Genomic DNA, 19,100 nt, shown 5'->3' on the forward strand with positions numbered 1-19,100 from the left:
CCTCAAACTGCAAGTAAAACTAAGTGCATGTTCTTCAACCTATTGCTGCCCGTACCCCACAGGGCGGCTACAACAATGTTTGTGTTGGTAGTAGTATGAGTTGAGATTATGCCGGTTCATTGTTTAGTTTAGCTAGCTAGCTACATGTCTAAACAAAAGGTGTGTCTGAGGGTGATTACGGCCATCTATTGTATTTCATGAAGATGTGTACATATCTTGACAATAGTGACCCGGGCAGGCAGCCTAGTGGTTAGAGCGTAGAGGCGGCAGGGTAGCCTAGTGGTTAGAGCGTAGAGGCGGCAGGGTAGCTTAGTGGTTAGAGCGTAGAGGCGGCAGGGTAGCCTAGTGGTTAGAGCGTTGGGACTAGTAACCGTAAAGGTTGCAAGATCGAATCCCCGAGATGACAAGGTACAAATCTGTTGTTCTGCCCCTGAATAAGGCAGTTAACCCACTGTTCATAGGCCGTCATTGTAAAACAAGGATTTGTTCTTAACTGACTTGCCTGGTTAAATAAAGGCTAATTAAATAGGTGAGGGTGGTTATAGCATTTCTTTCACATGACCAAAAGATTTTGACAAGTGTGTTGGGTTAGCGTCATCTAATAATTATAAAATATTTTTATCTGGACAGTTTCTGTTTTTGATATTTCTACTCTGCCTGTAACCATTTCACTGTACCTTCTGTATCCTGTTCATGTGACAAATAAACTTTTATTTGATATGGTGTGAGTTTACCAGAGATGTGAAGAACAACAGGACCTGCACCAAAGACAGATTAGGATTTAGGACTAGATAATGGACTAGATAAAGTGTATTTTTACCTGAAGTTTTAACTTATTGTAGGCTACTACTTTCACCACTTTTAGTCTTGAAATCTTTGGTTGTTTTTTACCCACACTACTTTACTCCCTCTGTTTAGCAGATGGCCTCGCATGTGAATCCTTAAAGAGATGGGTGGGGCTAAGGCTTAAGAGGGTGTGAACGATGCTGAATGGGTGTAGACAAAGATGAGCTCTCCAGTAGGTGAACCAAAACATATTCAAGTACCATTTTTTTCAAAAGTGGGATTACAAGTTGATCAACTTTCAAAGCAGAATTACTTCCTCATTGTTCCTCAACTGCTGTGTATGATATACCCATTTTCTAGCTCTGAGTCTCTACTTTTATCCAATGTCAAAAACACAATTTCAAAATTTGTTACGTGTGACCCGAATCGAGGCAGTCGGTAAAAGTTTTTTTTCTGTGGCAGTAAAATGTTTTATGTGCTAAATCAATATCTGATCAATATCTGGATTATAAACATTCTAAAAGTTTGGAGTATCTTCATCCATTGACCAACTGTTGCATTTATTAGAATTGGTTATGACCGTTGCAAATGTAATTGTTTATTTAGTCCCAAACCCACGTATTTCAGTGTCTATCACTGCCATATACCTAACCTTAACATCTCAATCAACTGTCGTGCTATTGTTTTGTTTACAGCATTTGAAAAAATGTATTTAAAAAACGGTATGTACAGGGCCATCATTACAAAGGGTTGGGATTAGCGTAGGCAGTGTGTTGTATCTAACCTGTTCTCCTCAGGTATGTACAGGGCCATCATGGTGAGGGGTTAGGATTAGCGTGGACAGTGTGTTGTATCTAACCTGTTCTCCTCAGGTATGTACAGGGCCATCAGGGTGAGGGGTTAGGATTAGCGTGGACAGTGTGTTGTATCTAACCTGTTCTCCTCAGGTATATGCAGGGCCATCATAGTGAGGGGTTCGGTACACTCCACCATCCAGCCCAGCCTCTCGCTGACCCTGCCGACCTCTGGGTCCAGGAAGTGGTTGGGCATGCGGGACCAGATGACGGGGGTCAACATCTGGATGTCCAGCCGGGGTGGGCACTGGGGCACTGGGTTCTTACGCTCACTACGGAACATGGCTGCTGAGATTGGCATGATGTTCTGAGAGTAGAAGAAGACGCAACGGTGTTATGGTCAAACACATCTCAATAAGGGGAGTGGTTTTCTGGTAGAGCAATAAGGGGAGTGGTTATCTGGTAGAAAATCAATAAGGGGAGTGGTTTTCTGGTAGAAGAGCTATAAGGGGAGTGGTTTTCTGGTAGAGCAATAAGGGGAGTGGTTTTCTGGTAGAGCAATAAGGGGAGTGGTTTTCTGGTAGAAGAGCTATAAGGGGAGTGGTTTTCTGGTAGAAGAGCAATAAGGGGAGTGGTTTTCTGGTAGAGCAATAAGGGGAGTGGTTTTCTGGTAGAAGAGCTATAAGGGGAGTGGTTTTCTGGTAGAAGAGCTATAAGGGGAGTGGTTTTCTGGTAGAAGAGCTATAAGGGGAGTGGTTTTCTGGTAGAAGAGCTATAAGGGGAGTGGTTTTCTGGTAGAAGAGCTATAAGGGGAGTGGTTTTCTGGTAGAAGAGCAAGAAGGGGAGTGGTTTTCTGGTAGAAGTGCTATAAGGGGAGTGGTTTTCTGGTAGAAGAGCTATAAGGGGAGTGGTTTTCTGGTAGAAGAGCAATGAGGGGTTCAGGAGAGACAACAGTAATGGAATGGTCATTATTAACAGGAACTCATACTGAGGGGTTCAGGAGAGACAACAGTAGTGGAATGGTCATTATCAACAGGAACTCATACTGAGGGGTTCAGGAGAGACAACGGTAGAATAGAAAGGAGAATGGTGTGGTTCAGAGAATGGGACAAGGTCAGACGTGTGAGTGTGGAGTACTTTAGGATGAGGGAGTGGAAAGGGAGGGGGAGGAGGAGCAGGAGGTTGTGGAGGAGGAGGAGGAGGATATGGAGGAGCAGGATGTTGTGGAGAAGGAGGAGGAGGAGGAGGAACATGAGGAAGAGGTGGAGGAGGAGAAAGAGGATGAGGAGAAGGAGGAGGATATGGAGGAGAAGAATGTGGAGGAGGAGGAGGATATGGAGGAGCAGGAGGTTGTGGAGAAGGAGGAGGAGGAACATGAGGAAGAGGTGGAGGAGGAGGAGGATGTGGAGAGGAAGGATGTGGAGGAGAAGGATGAGGATGAACATGAGGAAGAGAAAGAGGATGAGGAAGAGGAGGAGGATGTGGAAGAAAAGGAAGAAGGAGGAGGACTCTGACCTTAAGTTTCCCCAGCTCCAGCTGTACCATGTTCTGACTGGAGGGCTGGACGAACACAGCAGGAAACAGCTTTGTGTTGGGCTCCACCTGGAAGAAACAAAATACCTCTGTCAACAACAACACACCCCCAGTCATCCTCAGTGGCATAGCCAACATGTGCATAGGAGTCTCACCACACACACCTGATACTACACACACCCACACAAATACACACACACACCTGGTAGAAGGTGTTTATCTCCTTCCCATTGGCTGTGAATGTCATGAGGCCTGTTGCCAGGTCGACCAGGCAGCCAACCACAGTGTCCTCCTGGCTGAACCTGGCCTGCTGGGAGCTGTTGCCGAAGTCTCCTCCCCACACCATGTAGCAGTTACTATGCTTCATACTGTAGACACAGACCAGTTATAACCTGTTATTAGCATCCATAACCTCTCTGCCCCAGACCATATACATCAAATGTATTTATAAAGCCCTTCGTACATCAGCTGATGTCTCAAAGTGCTGTACAGAAACCCAGCCTAAAACCCCAAACAGCAAGCAATGCAGAAGTAGAAGCATATAACAGTTACTATGCTTCATAATGAGGACACAGACCAGTTATAACCTGTTACTACACCTGCATTGCTTGCAGTACTTTGTTTCTACAAAAAAAATAATATTGTAGGGACAAAGAGATTGCTACAATGTGTTTCTAGAAATTCCTCACTGTAAACACAGAAACAGTGAAACATATGGGTACAGTGTCCCTCCAGGTAGACGTGTGATGTCACTTACCTGTCGTGGATGTTGCCCTTGTCGTCTCCCACGGTTAAGGTGACGTTCCGGACCTTGGAGAGGTCAAAGTTGGGGTCGTACATGTGGTAGTCGGGGGTTACCCAGCCGATCCACACCCCAGTGGGCTCCTGGCCAGCGAAGATTCTCACCGAGTAATAGTACTGCAGATATACAGGGGGGGAGGGGGTGGGGGCGTTCAGGGTTAAGGTGCATGCTGGGAAATCTAAGAGTACGGAACTCTGGAACGGTCAGGATTTGGGTTCAAGTAAACCTTCCCAGGGTTCCAATTTAAAAATGTTCCTTCCCAGGATTGCCTTGAGTTTGTAGTTGTGTGTGTGTGTGTGTGTGTGTGTGTGTGTGTGTGTGTGTGTGTGTGTGTGTGTGTGTGTGTGTGTGTGTGCGTGTGTGCGTGTGTGTGTGTGTGCGTGTGTGTTCACCGTGGTGGTATTCTGGATAATCTCCACATCATCTCTGTCATCTGGGACCACGTCCTGCTGTAACCGTGGCACCAAGGGAGGGGTTGGGGGAGGGTTGATGGTAGCTGCCTTCTTAGCCCTAGCAAACAACCTGGACACACAGCGGAGAAACATTTATTTGCCTTTGTGTAACCAGATAAGAGAACACATTCTATTTGATGTATTGATCTTCTCGCTGTAGTTGACTGAAATATACCTCCAGCTATAGGTCTCTGCTATTCCGTATCCTTAATGATCCTCATCTCTAACCTCTGTTCTCCTCTACGCATCCTCATCAGTCACTACTAACCCTCTGTTCTCCTCTACGCATCCTCATCAGTCACTACTAACCCTCTGTTCTCCTCTACGCATCCTCATCAGTCACTACTAACCCTCTGTTGTCTACACATCCTCATCAGTCACTACTAACCCTCTGTTCTCTACACATCCTCATCAGTCACTACTAACCCTCTGTTCTCCTCTACACATCCTCATCAGTCACTACTAACCCTCTGTTCTCTACACATCCTCATCAGTCACTACTAACCCTCTGTTCTCTACACATCCTCATCAGTCACTACTAACCCTCTGTTCTCCTCTACGCATCCTCATCAGTCACTACTAACCCTCTGTTCTCTACACATCCTCATCAGTCACTACTAACCCTCTGTTCTCTACACATCCTCATCAGTCACAACTAACCCTCTGTTCTCTACACATCCTCATCAGTCACTACTAACCCTCTGTTCTCTACACATCCTCATCAGTCACTACTAACCCTCTGTTCTCTACACATCCTCATCAGTCACTACTAACCCTCTGTTCTCTACACATCCTCATCAGTCACTACTAACCCTCTGTTCTCTACACATCCTCATCAGTCACAACTAACCCTCTGTTCTCCTCTACACATCCTCATCAGTCACTACTAACCCTCTGTTCTCTACACATCCTCATCAGTCACTACTAACCCTCTGTTCTCTACACATCCTCATCAGTCACTACTAACCCTCTGTTCTCCTCTACGCATCCTCATCAGTCACTACTAACCCTCTGTTCTCTACACATCCTCATCAGTCACTACTAACCCTCTGTTCTCTACACATCCTCATCAGTCACTACTAACCCTCTGTTCTCCTCTACACATCCTCATCAGTCACTACTAACCCTCTGTTCTCTACACATCCTCATCAGTCACTATTAACCCTCCGTTCTCCTCTAAACATCCGCATCAGTCACTACTAACCCTCCGTTCTCTACACTTCCTCATCAGTCACTACTAACCCTCTGTCCTCCTCTACACATCCTCATCAGTCACTACTAACCCTCTGTTCTCCTCTACACATCCTCATCAGTCAATACTAACCCTCTGTTCTCTACACATCCTCATCAGTCACTATTAACCCTCCGTTCTCCTCTAAACATCCGCATCAGTCACTACTAACCCTCCGTTCTCTACACTTCCTCATCAGTCACTACTAACCCTCTGTCCTCCTCTACGCATCCTCATCAGTCACTACTAACCCTCTGTTCTCCTCTACGCATCCTCATCAGTCACTACTAACCCTCTGTTCTCCTCTACGCATCCTCATCAGTCACTACTAACCCTCTGTTGTCTACACATCCTCATCAGTCACTACTAACCCTCTGTTCTCTACACATCCTCATCAGTCACTACTAACCCTCTGTTCTCCTCTACACATCCTCATCAGTCACTACTAACCCTCTGTTCTCTACACATCCTCATCAGTCACTACTAACCCTCTGTTCTCTACACATCCTCATCAGTCACTACTAACCCTCTGTTCTCCTCTACGCATCCTCATCAGTCACTACTAACCCTCTGTTCTCTACACATCCTCATCAGTCACTACTAACCCTCTGTTCTCTACACATCCTCATCAGTCACAACTAACCCTCTGTTCTCTACACATCCTCATCAGTCACTACTAACCCTCTGTTCTCTACACATCCTCATCAGTCACTACTAACCCTCTGTTCTCTACACATCCTCATCAGTCACTACTAACCCTCTGTTCTCTACACATCCTCATCAGTCACTACTAACCCTCTGTTCTCTACACATCCTCATCAGTCACAACTAACCCTCTGTTCTCCTCTACACATCCTCATCAGTCACTACTAACCCTCTGTTCTCTACACATCCTCATCAGTCACTACTAACCCTCTGTTCTCTACACATCCTCATCAGTCACTACTAACCCTCTGTTCTCCTCTACGCATCCTCATCAGTCACTACTAACCCTCTGTTCTCTACACATCCTCATCAGTCACTACTAACCCTCTGTTCTCTACACATCCTCATCAGTCACTACTAACCCTCTGTTCTCCTCTACACATCCTCATCAGTCACTACTAACCCTCTGTTCTCTACACATCCTCATCAGTCACTATTAACCCTCCGTTCTCCTCTAAACATCCGCATCAGTCACTACTAACCCTCCGTTCATTACACTTCCTCATCAGTCACTACTAACCCTCTGTCCTCCTCTACACATCCTCATCAGTCACTACTAACCCTCTGTTCTCCTCTACACATCCTCATCAGTCAATACTAACCCTCTGTTCTCTACACATCCTCATCAGTCACTATTAACCCTCCGTTCTCCTCTAAACATCCGCATCAGTCACTACTAACCCTCCGTTCTCTACACTTCCTCATCAGTCACTACTAACCCTCTGTCCTCCTCTACACATCCTCATCAGTCACTACTAACCCTCTGTTCTCCTCTACACATCCTCATCAGTCACTACTAACCCTCCGTTCTCTACACATCCTCATCAGTCACTACTAACCCTCTGTTTTCCTCTACACATCCTCATAAGTCACTACTAACCCTCTGTTCTCCTGTACACATCCTCATCAGTCACTACTAACCCTCTGTTCTCTACACATCCTCATCAGTCACTACTAACCCTCTGTTCTCCTCTACACATCCTCATCAGTCACTACTAACCCTCTGTTCTCCTCTACACATCCTCATCAGTCACTACTAACCCTCTATTCTCTACACATCCTCATCAGTCACTACTAACCCTCTGTTCTCTACACATCCTCATCAGTCACTACTAAACCTCCGTTCTCCTCTACACATCCTCATCAGTCACTACTAACCCTCTGTTCTCCTCTACACATCCTCATCAGTCACTACTAACCCTCTGTTCTCTACGCATCCTCATCAGTCACTACTAACCCTCCGTTCTCCTCTACACATCCTCATCAGTCACTACTAACCCTCTGTTCTCCTCTACACATCCTCATCAGTTACTACTAACCCTCCGTTCTCTACACTTCCTCATCAGTCACTACTAACCCTCTGTCCTCCTCTACACATCCTCATCAGTCACTACTAACCCTCTGTTCTCCTCTACACATCCTCATCAGTCACTACTAACCCTCTGTTCTCCTCTACACATCCTCATCAGTCACTACTAACCCTCTGTTCTCTACACATCCTCATCAGTCACTACTAACCCTCTATTCTCTACACATCCTCATCAGTCACTACTAACCCTCTGTTCTCTACACATCCTCATCAGTCACTACTAAACCTCCGTTCTCCTCTACAGATCCTCATCAGTCACTACTAACCCTCTGTTCTCCTCTACACATCCTCATCAGTCACTACTAACCCTCTGTTCTCTACGCATCCTCATCAGTCACTACTAACCCTCCGTTCTCCTCTACACATCCTCATCAGTCACTACTAACCCTCTGTTCTCCTCTACACATCCTCATCAGTTACTACTAACCCTCCGTTCTCTACACTTCCTCATCAGTCACTACTAACCCTCTGTCCTCCTCTACACATCCTCATCAGTCACTACTAACCCTCTGTTCTCCTCTACACATTCTCATCAGTTACTACTAACCCTCCGTTCTCTACACCTCCTCATCAGTCACTACTAACCCTCGTCCTCCTCTACACATCCTCATCAGTCACTACTAACCCTCTGTTCTCCTCTACACATCCTCATCAGTCAATACTAACCCTCTGTCCTCTACACATCCTCATCAGTCACTACTAACCCTCCGTTCTCTACACTTCCTCATCAGTCACTACTAACCATCTGTTCTCCTCTACGCATCCTCATCAGTCACTACTAACCCTTTGTTCTCTACACATCCTCATCAGTCACTACTAACCCTCTGTTCTCCTCTACACATCCTCATAAGTCACTACTAACCCTCTGTTCTCCTGTACACATCCTCATCAGTCACTACTAACCCTCTGTTCTCTACACATCCTCATCAGTCACTACTAACCCTCTGTTCTCCTCTACACATCCTCATCAGTCACTACTAACCCTCTGTTCTCCTCTACACATCCTCATCAGTCACTACTAACCCTCTATTCTCTACACATCCTCATCAGTCACTACTAACCCTCTGTTCTCTACACATCCTCATCAGTCACTACTAAACCTCTGTTCTCCTCTACACATCCTCATCAGTCACTACTAACCCTCTGTTCTCCTCTACACATCCTCATCAGTCACTACTAACCCTCTGTTCTCTACGCATCCTCATCAGTCACTACTAACCCTCTGTTCTCCTCTACGCATCCTCATCAGTCACTACTAACCCTTTGTTCTCTACACATCCTCATCAGTCACTACTAACCCTCTGTTCTCCTCTACACATCCTCATAAGTCACTACTAACCCTCTGTTCTCCTGTACACATCCTCATCAGTCACTACTAACCCTCTGTTCTCTACACATCCTCATCAGTCACTACTAACCCTCTGTTCTCCTCTACACATCCTCATCAGTCACTACTAACCCTCTGTTCTCCTCTACACATCCTCATCAGTCACTACTAACCCTCTATTCTCTACACATCCTCATCAGTCACTACTAACCCTCTGTTCTCTACACATCCTCATCAGTCACTACTAAACCTCCGTTCTCCTCTACACATCCTCATCAGTCACTACTAACCCTCTGTTCTCCTCTACACATCCTCATCAGTCACTACTAACCCTCTGTTCTCCTCTACGCATCCTCATCAGTCACTACTAACCCTCCGTTCTCCTCTACACATCCTCATCAGTCACTACTAACCCTCTGTTCTCCTCTACACATCCTCATCAGTTACTACTAACCCTCCGTTCTCTACACTTCCTCATCAGTCACTACTAACCCTCCGTTCTCCTCTACACATCCTCATCAGTCACTACTAACCCTCTGTTCTCCTCTACACATCCTCATCAGTCACTACTAACCCTCTGTTCTCCTCTACACAACCTCATCAGTCACTACTAACCCTCTGTTCTCCTCTACACATCCTCATCAGTTACTACTAACCCTCCGTTCTCTACACATCCTCATCAGTCACTACTAACCCTCCGTTCTCCTCTACACATCCTCATCAGTCACTACTAACCCTCTGGTCTCTACACATCCTCATCAGTCAATACTAACCCTCTGTTCTCCTCTACACATCCTCATCAGTCACTACTAACCCTCTGTTCTCTACACATCCTCATCAGTCACTACTAACCCTCTGTTCTCCTCTACGCATCCTCATCAGTCACTACTAACCCTCCGTTCTCCTCTACACATCCTCATCAGTCACTACTAACCCTCTGTTCTCCTCTACACATCCTCATCAGTCACTACTAACCCTCTGTTCTCTACACATCCTCATCAGTCACTACTAACCCTCCGTTCTCCTCTACACATCCTCATCAGTCACTACTAACCCTCTGTTCTCTACACATCCTCATCAGTCACAACTAACTCTCTGTTCTCCTCTACACATCCTCATCAGTCACTACTAACCCTCTGTTCTCTACACATCCTCATCAGTCACCATGGCCTTTTGCCTTTACCTCCCTTATCTCACCTCATTTGCTCACATTGTATATAGGCTCATTTTTCTACTGTATTATTGACTGTATGTTTGTTTTACTCCATGTGTAACTCTGTGTTGTTGTGTTATGTGTCAAACTGCTTCGCTTTATCTTGGCCACGTCGCAGTTGTAAATGAGAACTTGTTCTCAACTTGCCTACCTGGTTAAATTTAGAAAAAATAAATAAATAAAGTCACTACTAACCCTCTCTTCTTGCCCTTCTCTGACATCGCGTCCTTTTCTATCTCGGGCGTCTCCTTGGCGACAGATGGTTCCTTTTCCTTCTCTTCCTGCTCCTTCTTACTGGCCGACTTCTTCAGAACCTCAAACTCAGAGTCCGGCTCCACCTCCAGAACCTCGTCCTCGTGGATGGTCAACGTGCGGGTCAGCGGCGTGGTCCCGGCTGTGATCTTGAAGACCTCGTCAAACTCCACGGGCATGCTCAGGCGGAGGAACAGCATGTCAGTGTTGGCATTCTGGGAGCCGAACGTCTTGTGGGTCAGCTTCAGGCAGGGAGCGCTGTCCACTGTCCCGTCCACGCGGGACACCTGGAGGGGGAGAGAAGAAGAGTAAAGAATAGAGAAGAAGAGCAACGAAGAGAGAAGAAGAGAGAAGAAGAAGAGCGAAGAAGAGCGAGGAGGAGAGAAGAAGAGAGAAGAAGAGCGAAGAAGAGCAACGAAGAGAGAAGAAGAGAGAAGAAGAGCGAAGAAGAGCGAGGAGGAGAGAAGAAGAGAGAAGAAGAGCGAAGAAGAGGAGAGCTCCATGAACAACAGTGACAGGGAAATACTGGATAACTCCTAGATCACTAAAGAAATCTCCGGTCTCCTCACTAGAATCTCCTGCTAACTGTATTCCCTGCAAATGCCAAGTATCACTTACTATTGTTGAGTATCTCAAGTCATACCTACCAGCAATCAACATACTCTGGAAGTATCATATTTCTACAATGGATTACTGAATACATGTAGCTTCTACTGTATATAAGAAGCATTTGAAACAGAGCACTTCAGTCGCATTTCATTTTAGAGGTCCAGTACAGTAACACAATGTGGCGGGATGATTCCCTCTCTATCTCTAACTGAATAAGGATGATTCCCTCTCTATCGCTAACTAACTAAGGATGATTCCCTCTCTATTGCTAACTAACTAAGGATGATTCCCTCTCTATCTCTAACTAACTAAGGATGATTCCCTCTCTATCGCTAACTAACTAAGGATGATTCCCTCTCTATCCCTAACTGAATAAGGATGATTCCCTCTCTAAATAAAGCCGAAAGAATCTTGAAATGCATTTGATGTAAGAAACGTGCTATATAAATAAAGTTTGATTTGATTTCAATAAGTTAGATTTCAATAAATTAGACTCAACGAACCCTGTCAGATACAGGATACCCCAAATCGTATTATCCTGGTCATTAAGTCAACTACCACAATGTATTGGTGGGTAGTAGGTCAGTACCTAAATGTGTTGGTTGTTATTGGGTCAGTACTTCAAGGTGTTGGTGGTTATTGGGTCTGTACCTCAAGGTGTTGGTGGTTATTGGGTCAGTACCACAATGTGTTGGTTGTTATTGGGTCAGTATCTCAATGTGTTGGTTGTTATTGGGTCAGTACCTCAAGGCGTTGGTGGTTATTGGGTCTGTACCTCAAGGTGTTGGTGGTTATTGGGTCAGTACCACAATGTGTTGGTGGTTATTGGGTCAGTACCACAATGTGTTGGTGGTTATTGGGTCAGTACCACAATGTGTTGGTGGTTATTGGGTCAGTACCTCAATGTGTTGGTGGTTATTGGGTCAGCACCTCAATGTGTTGGTGGTTATTGGGTCAGTACCTCAATGTGTTGGTGGTTTTTGGGTCAGTACCACAATGTGTTGGTGGTTATTGGGTCAGTACCACAATGTGTTGGTGGTTATTGGGTCAGTACCACAATGTGTTGGTGGTTATTGGGTCAGTACCTCAATGTGTTGGTGGTTATTGGGTCAGTACCTCAATGTGTTGGTGGTTTTCTGGGTCAGTACCTCAATGTGTTGGTGGTTTTTGGGTCAGTACCTCAATGTGTTGGTGGTTTTCTGGGTCAGTACCTCAATGTGTTGGTGGTTAGTTGGCACAGGGGCGAACTGTGGCAGGCTCTTGCTGAACCACATGGTAATGTCTCTCTTCATGTTGATGGCAAATGGTTCGAAGCCCTCCTGGAGACCACAGATGGCGAAGTAGCGCAGACTGCTGACGTTCTGACCCAGGTTGATCCTGCCCACCTGGGACAGGCCCAGGGTGCACACTGGGATGAAGCCTGAAGAGGTAGAAGAGGAGAGTTGGGTTCACTACAGCAGTGCACTACATTACACCAGGGCCCACAGGGAAGTGGAGCTGCAGGAGAGTTCATTTGACCAAGGCCCATAGGGAAGTGGAACTTCCCTTCAGGTTCTGAAGCAGGTCCTGGAGATCTATAGTGCATTCAGCATTTTATTCTGGCCCAGCACTGGTGCACCTGGTTTAACCAATCAACTAATGGTTGAACCTTCTGTGTTACTGCTTTAATGGAACCATGCGGGTTCCTGCTGCACACCCATGAGCTCCCCAGACATATAGAGCCTGTATTAAACCACCCTGTAGCTCCCCAGACATATAGAGCCTGTATTAAACCACCCTGTAGCTCCCCAGACATATAGAGCCTGTATTAAACCACCCTGTAGTTCCCCAGACATATAGGGCCTGTATTAAACCACCCATTAGTTCCCCAGACCCATAGAGCCTGTATTAAACCACCCATTAGTTCCCCAGACCCATAGAGCCTGTATTAAACCACCCATTAGTTCCCCAGACCCATAGAGCCTGTATTAAACCACCCATTAGTTCCCCAGACCTATAGAGCCTATATTAAACCACCCATTAGTTCCCCAGACCTATAGAGCCTGTATTAAACCACCCATTAGTTCCCCAGACCTATAGAGCCTGTATTAAACCACCCATTAGTTCCCCAGACCCATAGAGCCTGTATTAAACCACCCATTAGTTCCCCAGACCTATAGAGTCTGTATTAAACCACCCATTAGTTCCCCAGACCCATAGAGCATGTATTAAACCACCCATTAGTTCCCCAGACCTGTAGAGCCTGTATTAAACCACCCATTAGTTCCCCAGACCTATAGAGCCTGTATTAAACCACCCATTAGTTCCCCAGACATATAGAGCCTGTATTAAACCATCCTGTAGTTCCCCAGACATATAGGGCCTGTATTAAACCACCCATTAGTTCCCCAGACCCATAGAGCCTGTATTAAACCACCCATTAGTTCCCCAGACCTGTAGAGCCTGTATTAAACCACCCATTAGTTCCCCAGACCTATAGAGCCTGTATTAAACCACCCTGTAGTTCCCCAGACATATAGAGCCTGTATTAAACCACCCTGTAGTTCCCCAGACATATAGGGCCTGTATTAAACCACCCATTAGTTCCCCAGACCCATAGAGCCTGTATTAAACCACCCATTAGTTCCCCAGACCTGTAGAGCCTGTATTAAACCACCCATTAGTTCCCCAGACCTATAGAGCCTGTATTAAACCACCCATTAGTTCCCCAGACCTATAGAGCCTGTATTAAACCATCCTGCAGCTCCCCAGACCTATAGAGCCTGTATTAAACCACCCATTAGTTCCCCAGACCTATAGAGCCTGTATTAAACCATCCTGTAGCTCCCCAGACATATAGGGCCTGTATTAAACCACCCATTAGTTCCCCAGACCCATAGAGCCTGTATTAAACCACCCTGTAGTTCCCCAGACCTATAGAGCCTGTATTAAACCACCCTGTAGTTCCCCAGACCCATAGAGCCTGTATTAAACCACCCATTAGTTCCCCAGACCCATAGAGCCTGTATTAAACCACCCATTAGTTCCCCAGACCCATAGAGCCTGTATTAAACCACCCATGAGCTCCCCAGACCTATAGAGCCTGTATTAAACCATCCTGCAGCTCCCCAGACCTATAGAGCCTGTATTAAACCACCCTGTAGTTCCCCAGACCCATAGAGCCTGTATTAAACCACCCATTAGTTCCCCAGACCCATAGAGCCTGTATTAAACCACCCATTAGTTCCCCAGACCCATAGAGCCTGTATTAAACCACCCATGAGCTCCCCAGACCTATAGAGCCTGTATTAAACCATCCTGCAGCTCCCCAGACCCATAGAGCCTGTATTAAACCACCCTGTAGTTCCCCAGATCCCTACATGGTATTGAACCACGACAACACCACTATTACCTTCTCCTATCTCGATGTCCTTAAAAGCCATGTCCGAGCCAGAGTCGCTGATGAGCATCTCTCCGTTCAGGGTGAACATGATGTTTTGTTCGGTCAGGTCGATCATACACCCCACCACGTCACCCGACTGCCACTGGCGACCAAACGGGTCATTACCCACGTGCCAGCGCTGGGCCTGGAGGGACAAACAAACTCCAGGTTAGATAAATAAAAGTTATATAAATATGAAACTATGAATAAGTAAAATAAAATAAAACACATTGGTTTGGTAAAACATTTGTAAAAAAAACTAAACATGTCTTGACTAATGGTAAGTGCCTTCATAAAGTATAGGAATACAGCTACACATGAATACAGCTCGTATGTTTTCATCATGAGTTTGGGCGAGAGACAGTAACTCGTATGCTTTCATCATTAGTTTGGGCGAGAGACAGTAACTCGTATGCTTTCATCATTAGTTTGGGCGAGAGACAGTAACTCGTATGCTTTCATCATTAGTTTGGGCGAGAGACATAACTCGTATGCTTTCATCATTAGTTTGGGCTAGTAGCACAGTAACTCGTATGCTTTCATCATTAGTTTGGGCTAGTAGCACAGTAACTCGTATGCTTTCATCATTAGTTTGGGCTAGTAGCACAGTAACTTGTATGCTTTCATCATTAGTTTGGGCTAGTAGCACAGTAACTCGTATGCTTTCATCATTAGTTTGGGCTAGTAGCACAGTAACTGGTATGCTTTCATCATTAGTTTGGGCTAGTAGCACATTAACTGGTATGCTTTCATCATTTGTTTGGGCTAGTAGCATGGGTAAAAAGGCACAGTTTCCTACAGAGAATCGTCTCCGTTGTCCATCATCAGTTTACATGTAGTCCCTGTGTGTCCCTAGCCTAACCCAGACAGCCAATGTGATTGACTTCTTTAGACTGCCAGTGTTTGTGACATACCGTTTTTCCGTTGAAGACCCAGGCCAGCTCGTCTGCTCCCAGCTCATTGTCAGCCCTGACGTTGGGTCGGGCCCAGCCCACTCTCATCTCTTCGGTCGTCACCGCCTCAAACTCAAAGTACCACTTCCCAGACGTGACCGCGTAGGACTTCTCAGCACGGAAGATACGTACCTTATCCCCACGCACGTCATCCAGGCCGAGGCCAGCTAGAGAGAGAGAGAGAGGGAGAGGAGGGAGAGAGAGAGAGAGAGAGAGAGGGAGGGAGAGAGAGAGAGAGGGAGGGAGAGAGGAGAGGGAGAGAGAGAGATATTGAGATATTTAAGTATGGAGACTTCGTTTCTCCTCCTGTCCTTCTGAAGACAAAACACTATAGACTCACTGCTCTCCTGGTCTGGAGGCTCGATGTTGTATCCGTAGCCAATGAGAGTGCGTACAGCGTTGTTGACGCTGTCTCTGTTGGTCTTCTTGGTTCTCTCATCCAGCAGGTTATAAGGAACCAGACGAGGGTTACGCTTGTTCATGATGTCCTGGGCCACAGGAAGAAAACAATCACATGATTCACCATCATCATTTATTTTTGTATTTCTTTATAGTGTTACTTATATCAACACCTGTATGGGGAGTTTTTTGTGGTATCAGCTATGGACATACTATTAGGCTTCGTGCTAATAACACAATATAGACTGAAGGAGAGGGTGATAATGGAGGTATTATAATGGAGGTATTATTTTATTATATTATATTATATTGAATTATATTATACTATTATGTTACATCACATTGTATTAATTTATTATATTATATTACATTAAATTATATTATTATATTATTATATTAATGGAGGAAAGCTTGCACACAGACCTGATCTGACCGAGACTACTGCAGATCTAACGTTGTTGATTCTAAGGGAGGATTGTATTACCTGCACGATGCTGTACGTCCAACCCTGGCGCACGCGGTCCCGTGCCCACACGTTGTGACCGTTCTCTGCCAGCTTCTCCACCAGCTGGTTTTGATTGGGCGTCAGCTTGACGTGGTTCAGATCCAGGGGGGCGGGCTTAAATCCATTGCTCATTATATAGCTGAGAGAGGAGAGAGGGAAGAGCAGGGAGGGGATGAGAGAGAGAGGAGAGGCAGGGAGGCAGGGAGAGGAGAGGGTGAGATATTGATCTCTATTGGCTGTAGTGTAAAGGAAGGAAGGAAGGAAGGAAGGAACGAAGGAAGGAAGGATGGAAGGAAGGAAGGAAGGAAGGAAGGAAGGAAGGAAGGAAGGAAGGAAGGAAGGAAGGAAGAAAGGAAGGAAGGAAGGAAGGGAGGGCGGGAGGGAGGGTGGAGGAAGGGAGGGAGAGAGGGTGAGAGAGAGAGGGAGAGAGAGAGGGAGAGAGGGTGGGTGGGAAGATGGGAGGAAGAGAAAATGGGAAGATGGGAGGACTTACGTCTTTGGCATTTTGATGATCTTCAGGTTCTCCTCTGCCTTCTCATCCCCCATGCCCACATGGCAGCCCAGGGCCAGCAGAGTCCTGGAGGAGCACAGAGATACACGCATTGACACATTAAGACCAACTGGTATTAAGCACACATTACAAGCTAACGGGTACCATTAAACACAGAGACGAACTGTGGACATTTAAACACACATTACAGACCAACTGGAGACCTTTACACACACATTACAGACCAACTGGGGACCTTTACACACACATTACAGACCAACTGGAGACCTTTACACACACATTACAGACCAACTGGGGACCTTTACACACACATTACAGACCAACTGGGGTTCTACACAGGAAAACACACATTACACACCAACTGGAGACCTTTACACACACATTACAGACCAACTGAGGACATTTACACACACATTACAGACCAACTGAGGACATTTACACACACATTACAGACCAACTGGAGACCTTTACACACACAGGGATACACACTTTACAGACATTACCTTTACATTATTCCTGGACTAAAAAAAACGTTCAATTGCCATTCTCTGGCTTTGGGAAACCAGCCAAGGGCTCAGCACGTGTATTATTGTCAGGGCGTAGCTGGAAGGGGTAGACAACTAAGGACAAGGACACTGTGTTTCCCCAGACATCTGCAGGTTGTAGTTCCTCCCTTATATTATATTACATTATTATGTTATTATATTATTATATTGCATGATTCTATTATATTATTATATTACATTATTATATTATATTACATTATATTACAGTATTATATTACATTATTATATTACATTGTATTATATTATATTATTATATTATTATATTACATTATATTACAGTATTATATTATATTACATTGTATTATATTATATTATTATATTATTATATTACATTATATTACAGTATTATATTATATTACATTGTATTATATTATATTATTATATTATTTTATTACCATTATATTATTATATTACATTATTATATTACACTATTATATTATATTACAATATTATATTACAATATTATATTACATTACATTGTATTATATTATAGTATTATATTACACTATTATATTACATTATAGTATTATATTATATTATTATATTATTTTATTACCATTATATTATTATATTACATTATTATATTACATTATTATATTATATTACAATATTATATTACAATATTATATTACATTACATTGTATTATATTATAGTATTATATTACACTATTATATTACATTATAGTATTATATTATATTATTATATTACATTACATTGTATTATATTATTATATTAGATTATTATATTACATTATTATATTATTATATTATATTATTACATTATTATATTATTATATTACATTATATTGAATTATATTATATTATTATATTACATTACATTGTATTATATTATTATATTAGATTATATTGAATTATATTATTATATTACATTATTATATTATTATATTACATTATTATATTATTATATTATATTATTACATTATTATATTATATTATTATATTATTATATTATATTATTATATTATATTATTATATTATATTATTATATTATATTATTACATTATTATATTACATTATTATATTATTATATTATATTATTATATTATATTACATTATTATATTATTATATTTTATATTATTATATTATTATATTACATTATTATATTATTATATTACATTATTATATTATTATATTATATTATTACATTATTATATTATATTATTATATTATTATATTATATTATTATATTATATTATTATATTATTATATTATATTATTATATTATATTATTACATTATTATATTATATTATTATATTATATTATTATATTACATTATATTATTATATTACATTATTACATTATTATATTACATTACATTGTATTATTTTATTTTATTATATTGAATTATATTATATTATTATGTTGCATCACATTGTATTATTTTATTATATTATGGGACTGGCCATCCCACATATGCTCTCTCTACATTCTCTCTTCTCTTTCTCTCTCTCGGAGGACCTGAGCCCTAGGACCATGCCCCAGGAATACCTGACATGATGACTCCTTGCTGTCCCCAGTCCACCTGACCGTGCTGCTGCTCCAGTTTCAACTGACCTGAGCCCTAGGACCATGCCCCAGGAATACCTGACATGATGACTCCTTGCTGTCCCCAGTCCACCTGACCGTGCTGCTGCTCCAGTTTCAACTGT

General features: G+C 43.3%; 1 protein-coding gene across 1 annotated transcript; it reads right to left on the bottom strand.

Moving 5' to 3' along the window:
- Positions 1-1,720: 1,720 nt before the first annotated feature.
- Positions 1,721-17,121, bottom strand: LOC139400991 (ryanodine receptor 1-like; the record flags this gene model as incomplete). The annotated part of the gene is made up of 12 exons (XM_071145514.1): positions 16,845-17,121; positions 16,331-16,490; positions 15,788-15,935; positions 15,409-15,614; positions 14,465-14,639; positions 12,285-12,493; positions 10,408-10,751; positions 4,308-4,437; positions 3,871-4,031; positions 3,316-3,481; positions 3,096-3,182; positions 1,721-1,947 (listed from the first exon to the last, which is right to left on the bottom strand). Coding segments are annotated over exons 1-12 (2,123 nt in total), but the record flags the coding sequence as incomplete, so codon positions are not given.
- Positions 17,122-19,100: the final 1,979 nt, after the last annotated feature.

This window comes from Oncorhynchus clarkii, unplaced genomic scaffold (genome assembly GCF_045791955.1).
Source record: "Oncorhynchus clarkii lewisi isolate Uvic-CL-2024 unplaced genomic scaffold, UVic_Ocla_1.0 unplaced_contig_6095_pilon_pilon, whole genome shotgun sequence".
Classification (NCBI taxonomy): domain Eukaryota; kingdom Metazoa; phylum Chordata; class Actinopteri; order Salmoniformes; family Salmonidae; genus Oncorhynchus; species Oncorhynchus clarkii.